The sequence below is a fragment of the Thalassophryne amazonica genome, chromosome 18 (genome assembly GCF_902500255.1).
Source record: "Thalassophryne amazonica chromosome 18, fThaAma1.1, whole genome shotgun sequence".
NCBI classification, from domain to species: domain Eukaryota; kingdom Metazoa; phylum Chordata; class Actinopteri; order Batrachoidiformes; family Batrachoididae; genus Thalassophryne; species Thalassophryne amazonica.
Window position 1 is genome coordinate 35,746,647 of NC_047120.1, and position 13,535 is coordinate 35,760,181.

At 50.0% G+C, this 13,535-nt stretch overlaps 1 protein-coding gene across 2 annotated transcripts in view; it reads right to left on the reverse strand.

Moving 5' to 3' along the window:
* ttyh2 (tweety family member 2) overlaps window positions 1-13,535 on the reverse strand; it is a 182,892-nt gene that overhangs the window by 132,919 nt on the left and 36,438 nt on the right. For both annotated transcript variants that reach the window (XM_034193845.1, XM_034193846.1), the window contains exon 2: window positions 5,004-5,176. In XM_034193845.1, coding sequence (XP_034049736.1) covers window positions 5,004-5,176 — 173 coding nt within the window. The remainder of the gene's footprint in view (window positions 1-5,003; window positions 5,177-13,535) is intronic.

Genomic DNA, 13,535 nt, shown 5'->3' on the forward strand with positions numbered 1-13,535 from the left:
CGACGGGAGCGAGGCGAAGGGCGTGGTCAGGCACAAGCCGTCCCTCTTCCTCCCGGGTCCGAAAGAGAGCCGTCTTCCCCACGCTCCACAGCCACAGCGCTCCGTGTGGCTACAGGTCCCCCTACTGACGATGCTAGGGACACGAGCAGGGCCACATTCAGACAGAGGAGGCTGATCCGCGGGGAGTGCTTTGTCTGCGGCTCGAGTGAGCATCAGCAGAGAGTCTGCCCCAAACGGTCAAAACACAAACGCCCGCCCTTAGAGACTGGGCTGAGGGGGGGGTCAAAACATTCACGTGGGTCATACACATCTTTCAACACGACTCCCAGTTACAATCCTGAGCGGGGATTTAACCCTTCAAGCCCCAGCACTGGTGGACACGGGGTCAGAAGGGAATCTGCTGGATAGCAGATGGGCAAGGGAGGTAGGGCTCCCTCTGGTGGCGCTTTCTTCGCCAGTGAAGGTGCGAGCACTAGATGGCACTCTTCTCCCTTTTATCACACACAAGACACTACCTGTAACCCTGGTAGTGTCTGGGAATCACCGGGAGGAGATTGAGTTTTTTGTAACTCCTTCTACCTCCCGCGTGATTTTGGGCTTCCCATGGATGATTAAACACAATCCCCGGATTGACTGGCCGTCTGGGGTTGTGGCTCAGTGGAGCGAAACCTGCCACCGGAATTGTTTAGGATCCTCGGTTCCTCCTGGTGTAAACGCTAATGAGGAGGTTAAAGTCCCTCCCAATCTGACGGCGGTGCCAAGGGAGTACCACGATCTTGCTGATGTCTTCAGCAAGGATCTGGCACTCACCCTTCCCCCGCACCGTCCGTACGATTGTGCCATTGATTTGGTCCCGGGCGTTGAGTTCCCGTCCAGCAGGCTGTACAATCTCTCACGTCCCGAGCGCGAATCAATGGAGACCTACATCCGGGACTCATTAGCTGCCGGGTTGATCCGGAATTCCACCTCCCCGATGGGTGCAGGTTTCTTTTTTGTGGGCAAGAAAGATGGCGGACTCCGTCCATGCATTGATTACAGGGGGCTGAACGACATAACGGTTTGTAATCGATACCCTTTACCCCTGTTGGATTCAGTGTTCACGCCCTTGCATGGAGCCCAAATTTTCACCAAACTGGACCTCAGGAATGCGTACCACCTGGTTCGGATCCGGAAGGGAGATGAATGGAAGACGGCATTCAACACCCCATTAGGTCATTTTGAGTACCTGGTCATGCCGTTCGGCCTCACTAACGCCCCCGCGACGTTCCAAGCTTTGGTTAATGACGTCTTGCGGGACTTCCTGCACCGATTCGTCTTCGTATATCTGGATGACATACTCATCTTTTCCCCGGACCCTGAGACTCATGTACAGCATGTACGTCAGGTCCTGCAGCGGTTGTTGGAGAACCGGCTGTTTGTGAAGGGTGAGAAGTATGAGTTTCACTGCACCTCTTTGTCCTTCCTGGGGTTCATCATCTCCTCCAACTCCGTCGCCCCTGATCCGGCCAAGGTTGCGGCAGTGAGAGATTGGCCCCAACCAACAAGCCGTAGGAAGCTGCAACAGTTCCTCGGCTTCGCAAATTTCTACAGGAGGTTCATTAAGGGCTACAGTCAGGTAGTTAGCCCCCTGACAGCCCTGACCTCTCCAAAAGTCCCCTTCACCTGGTCGGATCGGTGCGAAGCCGCGTTCAAGGAGTTGAAACGCCGGTTCTTGTCTGCACCAGTTCTGGTGCAGCCCGACGCTAGCCGCCAGTTCATGGTTGAAGTGGACGCCTCTGACTCAGGGATAGGAGCCGTGCTATCCCAGAGCGGAGAGACCGATAAGGTTCTTAACCCGTGTGCCTACTTTTCTCGCAGGTTGACCCCAGCTGAACGGAACTATGACGTTGGCAATCGAGAACTCCTTGCAGTGAAAGAGGCTCTTGAGGAGTGGAGACACCTGTTGGAGGGAGCGTCTGTGCCATTCACGGTTTTCACTGACCATCAGAACCTGGAGTATATCAGGACCGCCAAGCGGCTGAACCCCAGGCAATCCCGCTGGTCACTGTTCTTCGGGCGTTTTGACTTCTGAATCACCTACCACCCCGGGACCAAGAACCAGAGATCGGATGCCTTGTCCCGGGTGCATGAAGATGAGGTCAAGACTGAGCTGTCGGATCCACCAGAGCCCATCATTCCGGAGTCCACTATCGTGGCCACCCTCACCTGGGACGTGGAGAAGACCGTCCGGGAGGCCCTGGCACGGAGCCCGGACCCCGGAACTGGACCAAAGAACCGTTTATACGTCCCACCAGAGGCCAGAGCTGCAGTCTTGGACTTCTGTCACAGGTCCAAGCTCTCCTGTCACCCAGGGGTGCGTAGGACCGTGGCAGTTGTCCGGCAGCGCTTCTGGTGGGCGTCCATGGAGGCCGACGTCCGGGAGTATGTCCAGGCCTGCACCACCTGTGCCAGGGGCAAGGCAGACCACTCCAAGGCACAAGGACTTCTGCAACCGCTTCTGGTGCCTCGTCGCCCCTGGTCTCACATTGGCCTGGACTTTGTCACGGGCCTCCCGCCGTCCCAGGGCATGATGACCATCTTCACGATAGTGGACCGTTTCTCCAAGGCGGCCCACTTCGTGGCCCTCCCGAAGCTCCCTACGGCCCAGGAGACAGCAGACCTCCTGGTCCACCACGTCGTACGTCTGCATGGGATACCAACTGACATTGTCTCGGACCGTGGTCCTCAGTTCTCCTCACAGGTTTGGAGGAGTTTCTGCAGAGAACTGGGGGCCAACGTGAGCCTCTCGTCCGGGTATCACCCTCAGACGAATGGACAGGCAGGGCGGGCCAACCAAGAACTTGAACAGGCCCTCCGCTGTGTTACATCCGCGCACCCATCGGCCTGGAGTCACCATCTGGCCTGGATCGAGTACTCCCATAACAGCCAGGTGTCCTCTGCCACCGGCCTCTCCCTATTTGAGGTGTGTCTGGGGTACCAGCCCCCACTGTTCCCCGTGGTGGAGGGAGAGGTCGGTGTGCCCTCGGTCCAGGCCCACCTGCGAAGATGCCGTCGGGTGTGGCGCACCGCCCGTTCTGCCTTGTTGAAGGCCCGGACGAGGGCTAAGGCCCATGCAGACCGCCGGCGTTCCCCGGCCCCTGCTTACCAGCCTGGGCAGGAGGTGTGGCTTTCAACGAAGGACATCCCCCTCCAAGTGGACTCACCCAAACTCAAGGACAGGTATACTGGTCCATTCAAGATCCTCAAAGTCCTCAGTCCGGCCGCAGTGAAGCTCCAGCTCCCAGCTTCACTGCGGGTCCACCCGGTTTTTCATGTTTCCCGGATCAAGCCACACCACACCTCACCCCTCTGTGCTCCCGGACCGGCGCCGCCTCCTGCCCGGATCATCGATGGGGAGCCTGCATGGACGGTTCGCAGGCTCCTGGACATCCGTCAGAAGGGCCAGGGGTTTCAGTATCTGGTGGACTGGGAGGGGAACGCTCCTGGGTGAAGAGGAGCTTCATCCTGGACCCGGACCTCCTGGCCGACTTCTACCGACGTCACCCGGACAAGCCTGGTCGGGCGCCAGGAGGCGCCCGTTGAGAGGGGGTCCTGTTGTGTGGGCCGCCAGAAGAGGAGGTACTGCTGGCCCACCACCAAAGGGCGCCCTGCCTGAAGTGCGGGCTTCAGGCACAAGAGGGCGCTGCCACCACGGACACAACCGGGAGTGACAGCTGTCACACATCAACTCATGACAGCTGTCACCCATCTTCATTTCATCACTCCATAAAAGCCGGATGTCATCTCCACCTCGCTGCCGAGATATCATCTACCTGAGAAGGTAATTCTCTGCTAAACTGAAAACACTGACTAATAGTCTGAACTTTTTTGCAGCCATTTTCCTGTAAGTGTTTCCTTATCTGTGGGATTGGCGTTTGGTGTGATCAGCGATGGCTTCGCTTCATACCCCAACCAGATAAGTGGTTGACAGGAGCTGCACGTGTGTGTGATTAGAGGTGGAGGTGACTTTCCACCTTCTGACTGTTTTTGTTACTGGGTGTGCACACACCCACATCTCACTGTTTGTGCTCCTCGCCAGCAGTACCAGATCCGACAGTCGGGGACGGTGATCACCTGGGAATTCGGGACTTGGCGGCTCCCGTATTCTCCGGGTTCTGTGGCGGTGGAAATCGTGTGGTTCCGGCTCTTATCAGGACAGACGTCTTCTATCCTCGAGCCTGCCCACATGTCACCTTGGTGTATTGACTGCTGTCAGATTCTGTGATTGTCTGTATCATCGTTGTGCACATTCACAACATTAAATTGTTACCTTTTGGCTCATCTATTGACTGTTCATTTGCGCCCCCTGTTGTGGGTCCGTGTCACTACACTTTCCCCAACAAAAACTACATATTGGTAACTCTTTATCCCACTGATCCACCTATGTGACAGAGAGAAACTAAATTTGATATCCTTCAGAGGAGGAGCAGTAAGCCCTATATAGGCCCTGAGGCCTGTTGGTGCTCATCTCTGGATTCATTATCGGGAAGATGAGAGTCTACGACTCCAGATAGATGGAAGGCCACTCTGGCCAGTACACATTTACTGCTAGTTGGACTGACACAATGTAGATTAAGTGCCTTGATAGACAGGTAGCGCGACATCAGGTAGTGACATTTGAACCCAGGTCACGGTATTGGCAGGTCAGCTCCTTATCCACTCAACTACCTGCTGAATGTAGGCTTCCTCTTCAGCCAGTATCTGAAGAAAATGGGTTGAAAATCCTAGTACATTGTAGTGCTTGTGTTTTCTAGAGGTATAGCTACTCAGTTATTTAGTATTAATACTTAGTGATGACGAGTACTCAAGTACATATATTCGTAATCAGTATTCATTCACATAAAAATGTGGTAGTGGGCAATCCCTAATGGTAAAAACACCTTGAGAAAAATGAGGAATACAAAAAGACCAAGAAAGACAGAAAAACATCAGAAAAGCCAGAGTCTACATCTCCACTTTCTCACCAGGTGATGAGGCCAGCTGCGACGGCTGACCACGTGACGCAGCAGGAGTTGGGCTTCTTACTCTCCTCCTCCTCCTCTTTTCGGCAGCAGCAGAGGCAGCTCAGGTAGATGGCCAGACAGAGCAGGTTAAGGCCGAGTCCTGCTGCTGCCACGCAGCCCAGGAATATGAGAGACTACAGGGGGAGAAAAATCAAAGAAGTCAACAATCACATGTCACAAAACTGAACTAAGGCCGAAGGTTCCCTCTCCCACCTAATGCAGTCCTACAAAACTATCATGTGCATCTCAACATGCTTTTATTTCCCAGAGATACCTTGAAAGTTGTTGTGACATTATTGAGATTCATGCTTTGACTTTTAGTGGTGACTTGTGTTTCCAGTCCCCCACTTTGTGATTGTCAAAGGAGACCCATGGTGCAAGAATCCAGACCTAATCACAGTTCAGTTGCTCGAGTCCAGGTCTCAGAACTACACAGTACAACCAAAAGCACCAGGAATCTGAAAACTACCTGCAAAGCTGTCTGTACTGCCATAGATCCCTGGGTAATGACCCTTTGGACTCCACAGGCTCTTCCCAGATATCTCTCGACCTTACGGAATGAGCCTCTGGAGACATGAATACCACTGCCAAGGTAATTGAACCTCTCAATGGGAAGCCGGGGGGTCTTCCTTCTTCACACTTCAGCAGCTACACCAATCTCATGAACTAATTTGTCAGCTCTCCCAGCTCCACAGTTACATCAATGAACTAGGTGTATTAATTTCAAACTTCAGCCTGTGCTGAGCTTTATTCACATTATTTCTTCACAGAATTGATGTCAAACCCAACTGGTAATCTCAGAGGCCCACATGAGGTCGATACTTATCTCTAACCAACTTTCTGGTGCAACCAGGTGTTATGTGGGCACCCCCTTGGAGTCCTCTGCAACAAGCCACCTGGGAAACAACTCATCCTCAGGAAAACCCTTCACATGGCTTTAATGTCATAGCTGAGACATGTCATAGGTCTCATCCAGAGCTCCTTAAATAAATGCTCATTGGATGCAAAACTATTAATGGTACTAAACAAACTTTCACAGAATCCTATTATCAAAGACGCCCAGATGTTGTCACAAGTCTCTGTGAAATTAATCTTTGTTCATATCAAAGAGTATTGGGCTTGTCCATTGGTTTCCTTGTACAGAATGATTGCTTCCAAGAGGACAGATTGTTGTGTCTAACCCCCAAATGTGGCTTGTCAAAACGTGCTTGGACAAACTTAGTCAAATGAGATGCGTTTTGCTCTGGAACAGAATTTTCAAGGTTGTACCTTGCCTGTTGGCCATTGTCCTTTGAGGAAATCTTCACCACCAGCACCTGACATTGCTGTCTCTCTTACAATTTTCCACAAAGCACACGTTGTAGCCAAAGTCACCTTTCACCACCCAAGTCTCCTCCCCATCCTTAGTGCTGAGGAACACAACATCTCGCAAAGCTTAAGGGGACATTCATGTATCACCTAGCTACAGCAGACTGAGGATTACTTTCAGGAGGTGGGGATGACCCAGTTGTTTGCCTGATTGCTTGGTATCCAGGACCCAGGATGATTCTATAGTGTGTTGGATGCATCAAAATGGGGCACCAAGTCATTCTTCCAGACCTGTAGAGCAGGTAGCTTACCGAGATACGGACTTGGGTTTGATTCTCTTTCATACTACCTATGTCTTCGGACAAGCACTTCACAACCATCTTAGTCCACCTAGCTACAAATGGTGCTGAGCAGGGTTGGGGAAGTTGTCGTGGCAATCCCTCAGGTGGTCAGGAAGACCTGCTCTTGATCCATTCCCAGATGGGATGGAGGACACGGAGAAAATCTACATCCAGGGTTGATGTCGAGACACCTGTGTGCAGGTTTGTTTAACGTGAGAAAGTCTTTGCACACTGACAAACACATGGTCCTTGACAGATCCTTAGCCTCGTCCAATGGCTGGGAAATCCCAGTTGATAGGAGTCTGAGGACCTGCTGCAGCCTTCATCCGTCTTCACATCCATTGGGTGGGGGGAAGGAAGGAGCCATAATCTCCTCTGCCTGATCCACCATTGAGGACTTCTTGTTTCACTGGAGCCCCGTTAGCCATCTCGTGTTCTCAGTTGTAATTGGGCCTTCACGGTTACCGTAGCAGCCACAGTGTACACGAGGTCCCCACCATATTTCACCCCAACAGGAAATCTCCTACTTGATCCATTACCCAGGTATCAGACACGGATTTTGACACCTGTTGGGGAAGTAACCTGCTTCAGACTGATGTCAATATTCTCATCAACTTTACGCTAAGGAAATCTGAGATAAGCACTAGCCCCAGTGGGCCTAAGGGCTGATACAGGACTTACTTCTTTCTCCTTTTTTTTATGTTCCAGCTTAATGGCATCATTAAGGTCCGATGGGTAGCCATTATTACTTTGCCAGAGGTAATATTAAGACAGAAAACCCCTCTTCCATTGTTCTGTGGAAAATAGCTCTCTGTGGAAGGATTATGTTCTGTGGCACCTAACAAATGATTTCAAAGTAACCTCAGATGCCGTAATTAGTGACGGAATAAGACACAAAAAATTAACTCTCTGCATCAGCCCTGGAAATAAGCACTGCTGCATTATGGGAGAGCCTTCTCCTCCTTCCCAGTACTGTGCATCTCCATCTAGAGAGCCCAACTACTCTTCATACAATTCTACATCTACTTCCCCACTCCCATTCCTCCTCCGGCACACACCCCCATCCCACCATCTCTGAGAGACGGAGCATCGTGACAAAAATAGCAACAACACTGTCCAAACCGTTTCCATTGAATTTTGCATCCATCTGTAAGCAGATGGCTTTATTCAAGATCACCCCCCCCCCCGCCCCCCACATCTCCCCTTTTTAGTTTTAGTTTGTCTGGAGTGTTTTCTGGTGCAGGGCCAACGTTCTCATGCTATGATGTCACCTGTCCTACGTTTTTTTCTTTTATATGGAAGATTTACATCAATCATTCCTATACTCATACAATTCCAAAATCCTCCAAAACCCCCACAATCCTCTATCATTTCAGGCACTCCTTCTGTTTTAATGCAAATACATTTAGAGACATTCTGTTGCATTCGCTGCTTCCTTTTTGATCCTCGACTTCTTTGCATTTATAATTTGTTGCCAAAAACGGCGCCACACTTTTTGCTTCCTTCATATGAGCCATCTGTTGGGGCGCGGCGCATCGTCTCGTCCCATTTCATGGCTTCATGACTTTCATGTAGAAGGCCTCTGCTGACAAAAAATAAATAAATAAGGCGCAAAGACACTGCTGACCTGTCCAACCTTCTCCTGGTGTGTTGTCCAATGCCCCATAAAATCAGGAAAAAGAAATGCAAATTCACATTAATTTAGCACCATGTAAATGTGTTAATGATGGTGGCAAGGTGAGATAACGAGGATGGGGAGGGGGCTTGGGCAGTGTGAGGCAGCGCTGGTTGCCTTTCATGGAAAATGGTAAATAACATGAATGAGATGTTGGGCGCAGGTGGGTAATATGAATAAGGGGGATGGGTCGGACCAGAATGTTAGATGGAGACAGGGGGGATCCTCCAGCTAGGCCACCCAGCACTCCTATTTCCATGGTAACACGCAGGTTAGTTGGTGCGTTTGCAAAAAAAAAGGGTGAGGGAAGGAGAGAAAAGGGGAATTATCATCGCTTATTTGAATTAAGTTGCATGTGACAAGCCTGCTGAAATTACTAATGCCCCTGTCTTGTGATTCCTCTGGAGGCTGGGAATGCAAAGAAAGGAATGAATGTGGAGGAAGGGCGAGAATAAGAGAGGAGAAAGGTCTAGTGGGAAGTTCTTGGAGATCATGTGGACTGTTGAAAACTAATGATTTGGACTTTTCAACGCCTCAAAAATCAGCATGATTTTTAAATATAGGAACAGAAGTTGGGGGTTTGTCTGATTTTCCGATTTTATGGGGAAAAATGTGCATGTGACAAATTGGTAAAGTAGGCGTACTGTGCTAAGAGCTTAGCAAAATTTCATCAAGGAAAATGTAGCAAAATAATGATATATCAATTTACAATATAGAGTGCTCAGCATTAAAGATTAAAAATACAGTATCTGTTGTGACTACACCTTAATGCACCCACGCACAGTAGGGCATGCAAAAGTTATGCTTTCTACCCTGTGTGTACATGCGTGTGTGAACAACATATCTCAAAGACATTTGGTCCAATTTGGTCAAAACTTGGTAGAATGATTGAGGGTCAGCTAGATACTACATTATTTATTTATTTACTTATTAGAAAAGTTGGCTAAAACTTGAAGTAACAGGCCAATGTCAAAATTTTGGCCCAGTGCCTACATAGAAAGGGTATTTATAATGGGCATTTCAGGGATTGGTTAAAGATACGCCTATGGTTACTATTAAAATGAAATATGAAACAAATATCAAACTTGAGCTCATAAGTGCTTATGGGACTATTTCACAGAGCACAGTTACTTCCCGTTTAATCCAGAATAGCAAACCTGGGTGCGTTTTGAAGAATCAAATCAAATCAAATCAATTTTATTTATATAGCGCCAAATCACAACAAACAGTCGCCCCAAGGCGCTTTATATTGTAAGGCAAAAGCCATACAATAATTACAGAAAAACCCCACCGGGCAAAACGACCCCCTATGAGCAAGCACTTGGCGACAGTGGGAAGGAAAACTCCCTTTTAACAGGAAGAAAGCTCCAGCAGAACCAGGCTCGGGGAGGGGCAGTCTTCTGCTGGGACTGGTTGGGGCTGGGGAATCATAGTAACTTCTTGATCCATCTTTGTCAATCATGGTCAAACCTGATATACGTAGTGGTTATGGCCATCATCGACACCAGTTTTGAAATCAGGATCAAATTTTCTAACTTTATAAGCAAGCCTGTTAAGATGCAAGTGGATTAAGCTGTTTCATCCTGTTTTTGCACTATTTTGGACTGTGGGCAATTGGAGTAGAACAGCGCCCTGTGGAATAGGGGTGCTATGACACATTTCACAGAAGACTTTCTTGATGAACTCGAGAGTTCATAGGGTAAAAATACATTTGTTTCTACCATGCACCACCCTCACAGTGCCTGTGTATAGAATGACCATGTTGTCCAGCAATGTATCGGGGATCCTGCAAACTCTAAGATGTCCCATTGTCAAGTCAAACGCGTTGGCAAAATCAACACAGGCTGCAAAGTAACCCTGTCAAACTCAGGCTTGTAGTTGACTTGCAGATCTATGATGTGGTGAATGGTTGACGTCTTGGCTATGAATCTAGGCTGTTCTGGTAGCAATGCCTTCTCAAGTCTGGGTACATGCACTTGTATCGCATGTTGCCGCATCCACAACACCATGAAAACCCTCTTCCTCCGCCGGGCCCTGGATGCTAACCACCCTGGCCAGACAACCGATCAGTCCCCGCCTCTTGCGGAGAGCAAAAAGTCCTTTCTCCCAGTCTGTTTGGCTGATACTTGTCTCCCAGACAGAAGCAAAGATTGTGTACAATCCCAGGAGACGGACATCTCCACCTGCATTAATATATAATCTCTTCAGTGAACCAAAAATGAGCAATGGCAATACCTTCCTGAACTCTGATCTCATAAAAATTGCTCAAAAACACCAGTAATACCTTCAGTGTGCTGATTTATCCACAGAAATAAATGCTCTGAAACGTCATCATGAACAAACATGCCAGAAGGTACAACAACAGCCTCTGGCTATGAAATAACAATGGCATTTTAAAGAAGAAATAAATAACCCTCGATTGTTTAAAAAAAATATTCAGAAGCTGCTTTTAGAGGAGCTATACCCAAGACACCACTCTTCACTTTCTGTCTTCTACTATTTCGAGCTACTGTCCTTTTGTCTCAGTCGAAGTGTGCAAAAATAATGGCTTCTGAATTATGTAACAACCATTCGGCAAATGGACGGCCACATTCACATACAAACAAGCCATGGCCTCACGTCGGAACCAACAATTTCCAAGTGCTCCAGCCTTCCATTAAGTTGAAAAACACCACTTATCTTTTACCGATGAAAGTGTGCACAAATTCGCTTCTTGGTTAAATTAAATTGACAGCTCTGACCACTTATCCGTTGCCTAAATTGAGTCTGAGTAGTTTCCCTTAAAAGTAGCCTCGGTATGTGTTTACACACCTCTTCCTACTTATGGTACTCATTCTGAAATGAAGAGACCCACTCTACTGAATCCTCACTTGTGCACCCCCTTCACTGTCTGTAGGGGCCGGGGTTGAGATGGGGGAAGGAAGAAGCTGGAGGCAAAGACATAGGGAAGGAGGATTAAGCAGACCACAGAGGCAATGCCCAAGATCAGTGGGGAGAAGGGGGAAGGCAGAAAAGAAATTGAAAGTGAGAACAGAGCGAATATTGTGAAGACTGTGAGACGGCAGGGTCTAGATAAGAAGGAGTGTCAACAATAAGACAGACGGTGGAATGAAGAAGACAAAGTGAGAAGACAAAGACAATGCTACCTCATTCGTATGGCTACCTCAGACAAAATTAGCGCATGGCCCAGTTTCTCTGCAGTTACAAACCCGTTACAGTCATCAGTATCCTGAAGCTAGAAGGTTGCATAATGTGAGGACTTCTTTTGAAATCTTCTGAGTTTTGAAAATGGAAATGAAGGCGTACATTAGAGTACAGCCATGACAAGACATACTGAGAGGATGGGTAAGGACCTAATTCCTAGGTTGACATGCAAATGAACTCGGCAACATTGAAATCAAGAGGAATATTTTGAGGTATTTATCACATTCCCCTGTAGAATTAGAAAGTTGCCAATTGGTTACTGTTGGGAAAGTGTAGTGACACGGACCCACAACAGGGGGCGTAAATGAACGGACAATGGAAGGAGACAAATTATAACACTTTACTGTTGTGAATGTCACAACCAAACACAGCAGATTCAGAATGTGCAACAGTCAATTAATAAAGGTGTCGTGTGGGCAGGCTCGACGATAGGAGACGCCCATCTGGAAACGAACCGGAACCACACGATTTCCACCGCCACCTGAACCCGAGGAATACTGGAGCCGCCAAGTCCCGGAGTCCCCAGGTGGCCACCTTCCCGGCGTGTCAGATCTGGTACTGCTGGCAGAAAGCAAAAGACAGTCAAAGGGTGGGTGTGTGAACACCCAGTAACAATGGTGGGAATGCCACCTCCACCTCTCACTCAACACGTTGCAGTGGTCTCAGATGAAAAGGAGCGCCGTCTTGCACAGCCTCCGCAAAAACGACCGGTTCTCCTGCAAACACTCACAATAACAGATTTATAAATCACAAAGGCTGAGAGTATTACCTCCAGATGAAGATGATATCTCGGCAGTTTGGTGGAGGTGTCTTCCTGCTTTTATACCAGATGTGATGATTAGTGACAGCTGTCACGGATGATGGGTGACAGCTGTCACCACGGCTTGTTCCTGAGGCAGCAGCGCCCTCTCGTGCCTGAAGCCCGCACTTCAGGCAGGGCGCCTTCTGGTGGTGGGCCAGCAGTACCTCCTCTTCAGCGGCCCACACAACAGGACCCCCCCCTCAACGGGCGCCAGGCCAGGCTTGTCCGGGTGGCGACGATAGAAATCGGCCAGGAGGGCCGGGTCCAGGATGAAGCTCCTCTTCACCCAGGAGCGTTCTTCGGGTCCATACCCCTCCCAGTCCACCAAATACTGGAAACCCCGGCCCATTCGACGGACGTCCAAGAGCCGGCGAACTGTCCAAGCCGGCTCCCCGTCGATAATACGGGCAGGAGGCAGCGGGTGCACAGAGGGGCGAGGTGTGATGCGGTTTTATCCTGGAGACATGAAAGACCGGATGGATCCGCAGTGAGGCCGGGAGTTGGAGCCTCACTGCGGTAGGACTGAGGACCTTGAGGATGGGGAAGGGTCCAATGAATCGGTCTTTCAACTTGGGGGACTCGACCTGGAGTGGAATGTCCTTGGTGGAAAGCCACACCTCCTGCCCGGGCTGGTAAGTGGGGGCCGGGGACCGTCGACGGTCTGCATGGGCTTTAGCCCTCGTCCGGGCCCTCAACAAGGCCGAACGGGCGGTGCACCACACCCGACGGCATCTCCGCAGGTGGGCCTGGACCGAGGGCACACCGACCTCTCCCTCCACCAAAGGAAACAAAGGGGGCTGGTACCCCAGACACACCTCGAACGGGGAGAGGCCGGTGGCAGAGGACACCTGGCTGTTATGAGCGTACTCGATCCAGGCCAGATGTTCACTCCAAGCCGTCGGGTGTGCGGAGGTCGTGCACCTGAGGGCCTGCTCCCACTCCTGGTTGGCCCGTTCGACCTGTCCGTTAGTCTGCGGGTGATACCCAGACGAGAGGCTTACAGTGGCCCCCAGTTCCCGGCAGAAACTTCTCCACACCTGCGAGGAGAACTGGGGACCGCGATCCGAGACAATGTCAGTTGGTATCCCATGCAGCCGGACAACATGGTGGACGAGGAGATCCGCCGTCTCCTGGGCCGATGGGAGCTTCGGGAGGGCCACGAA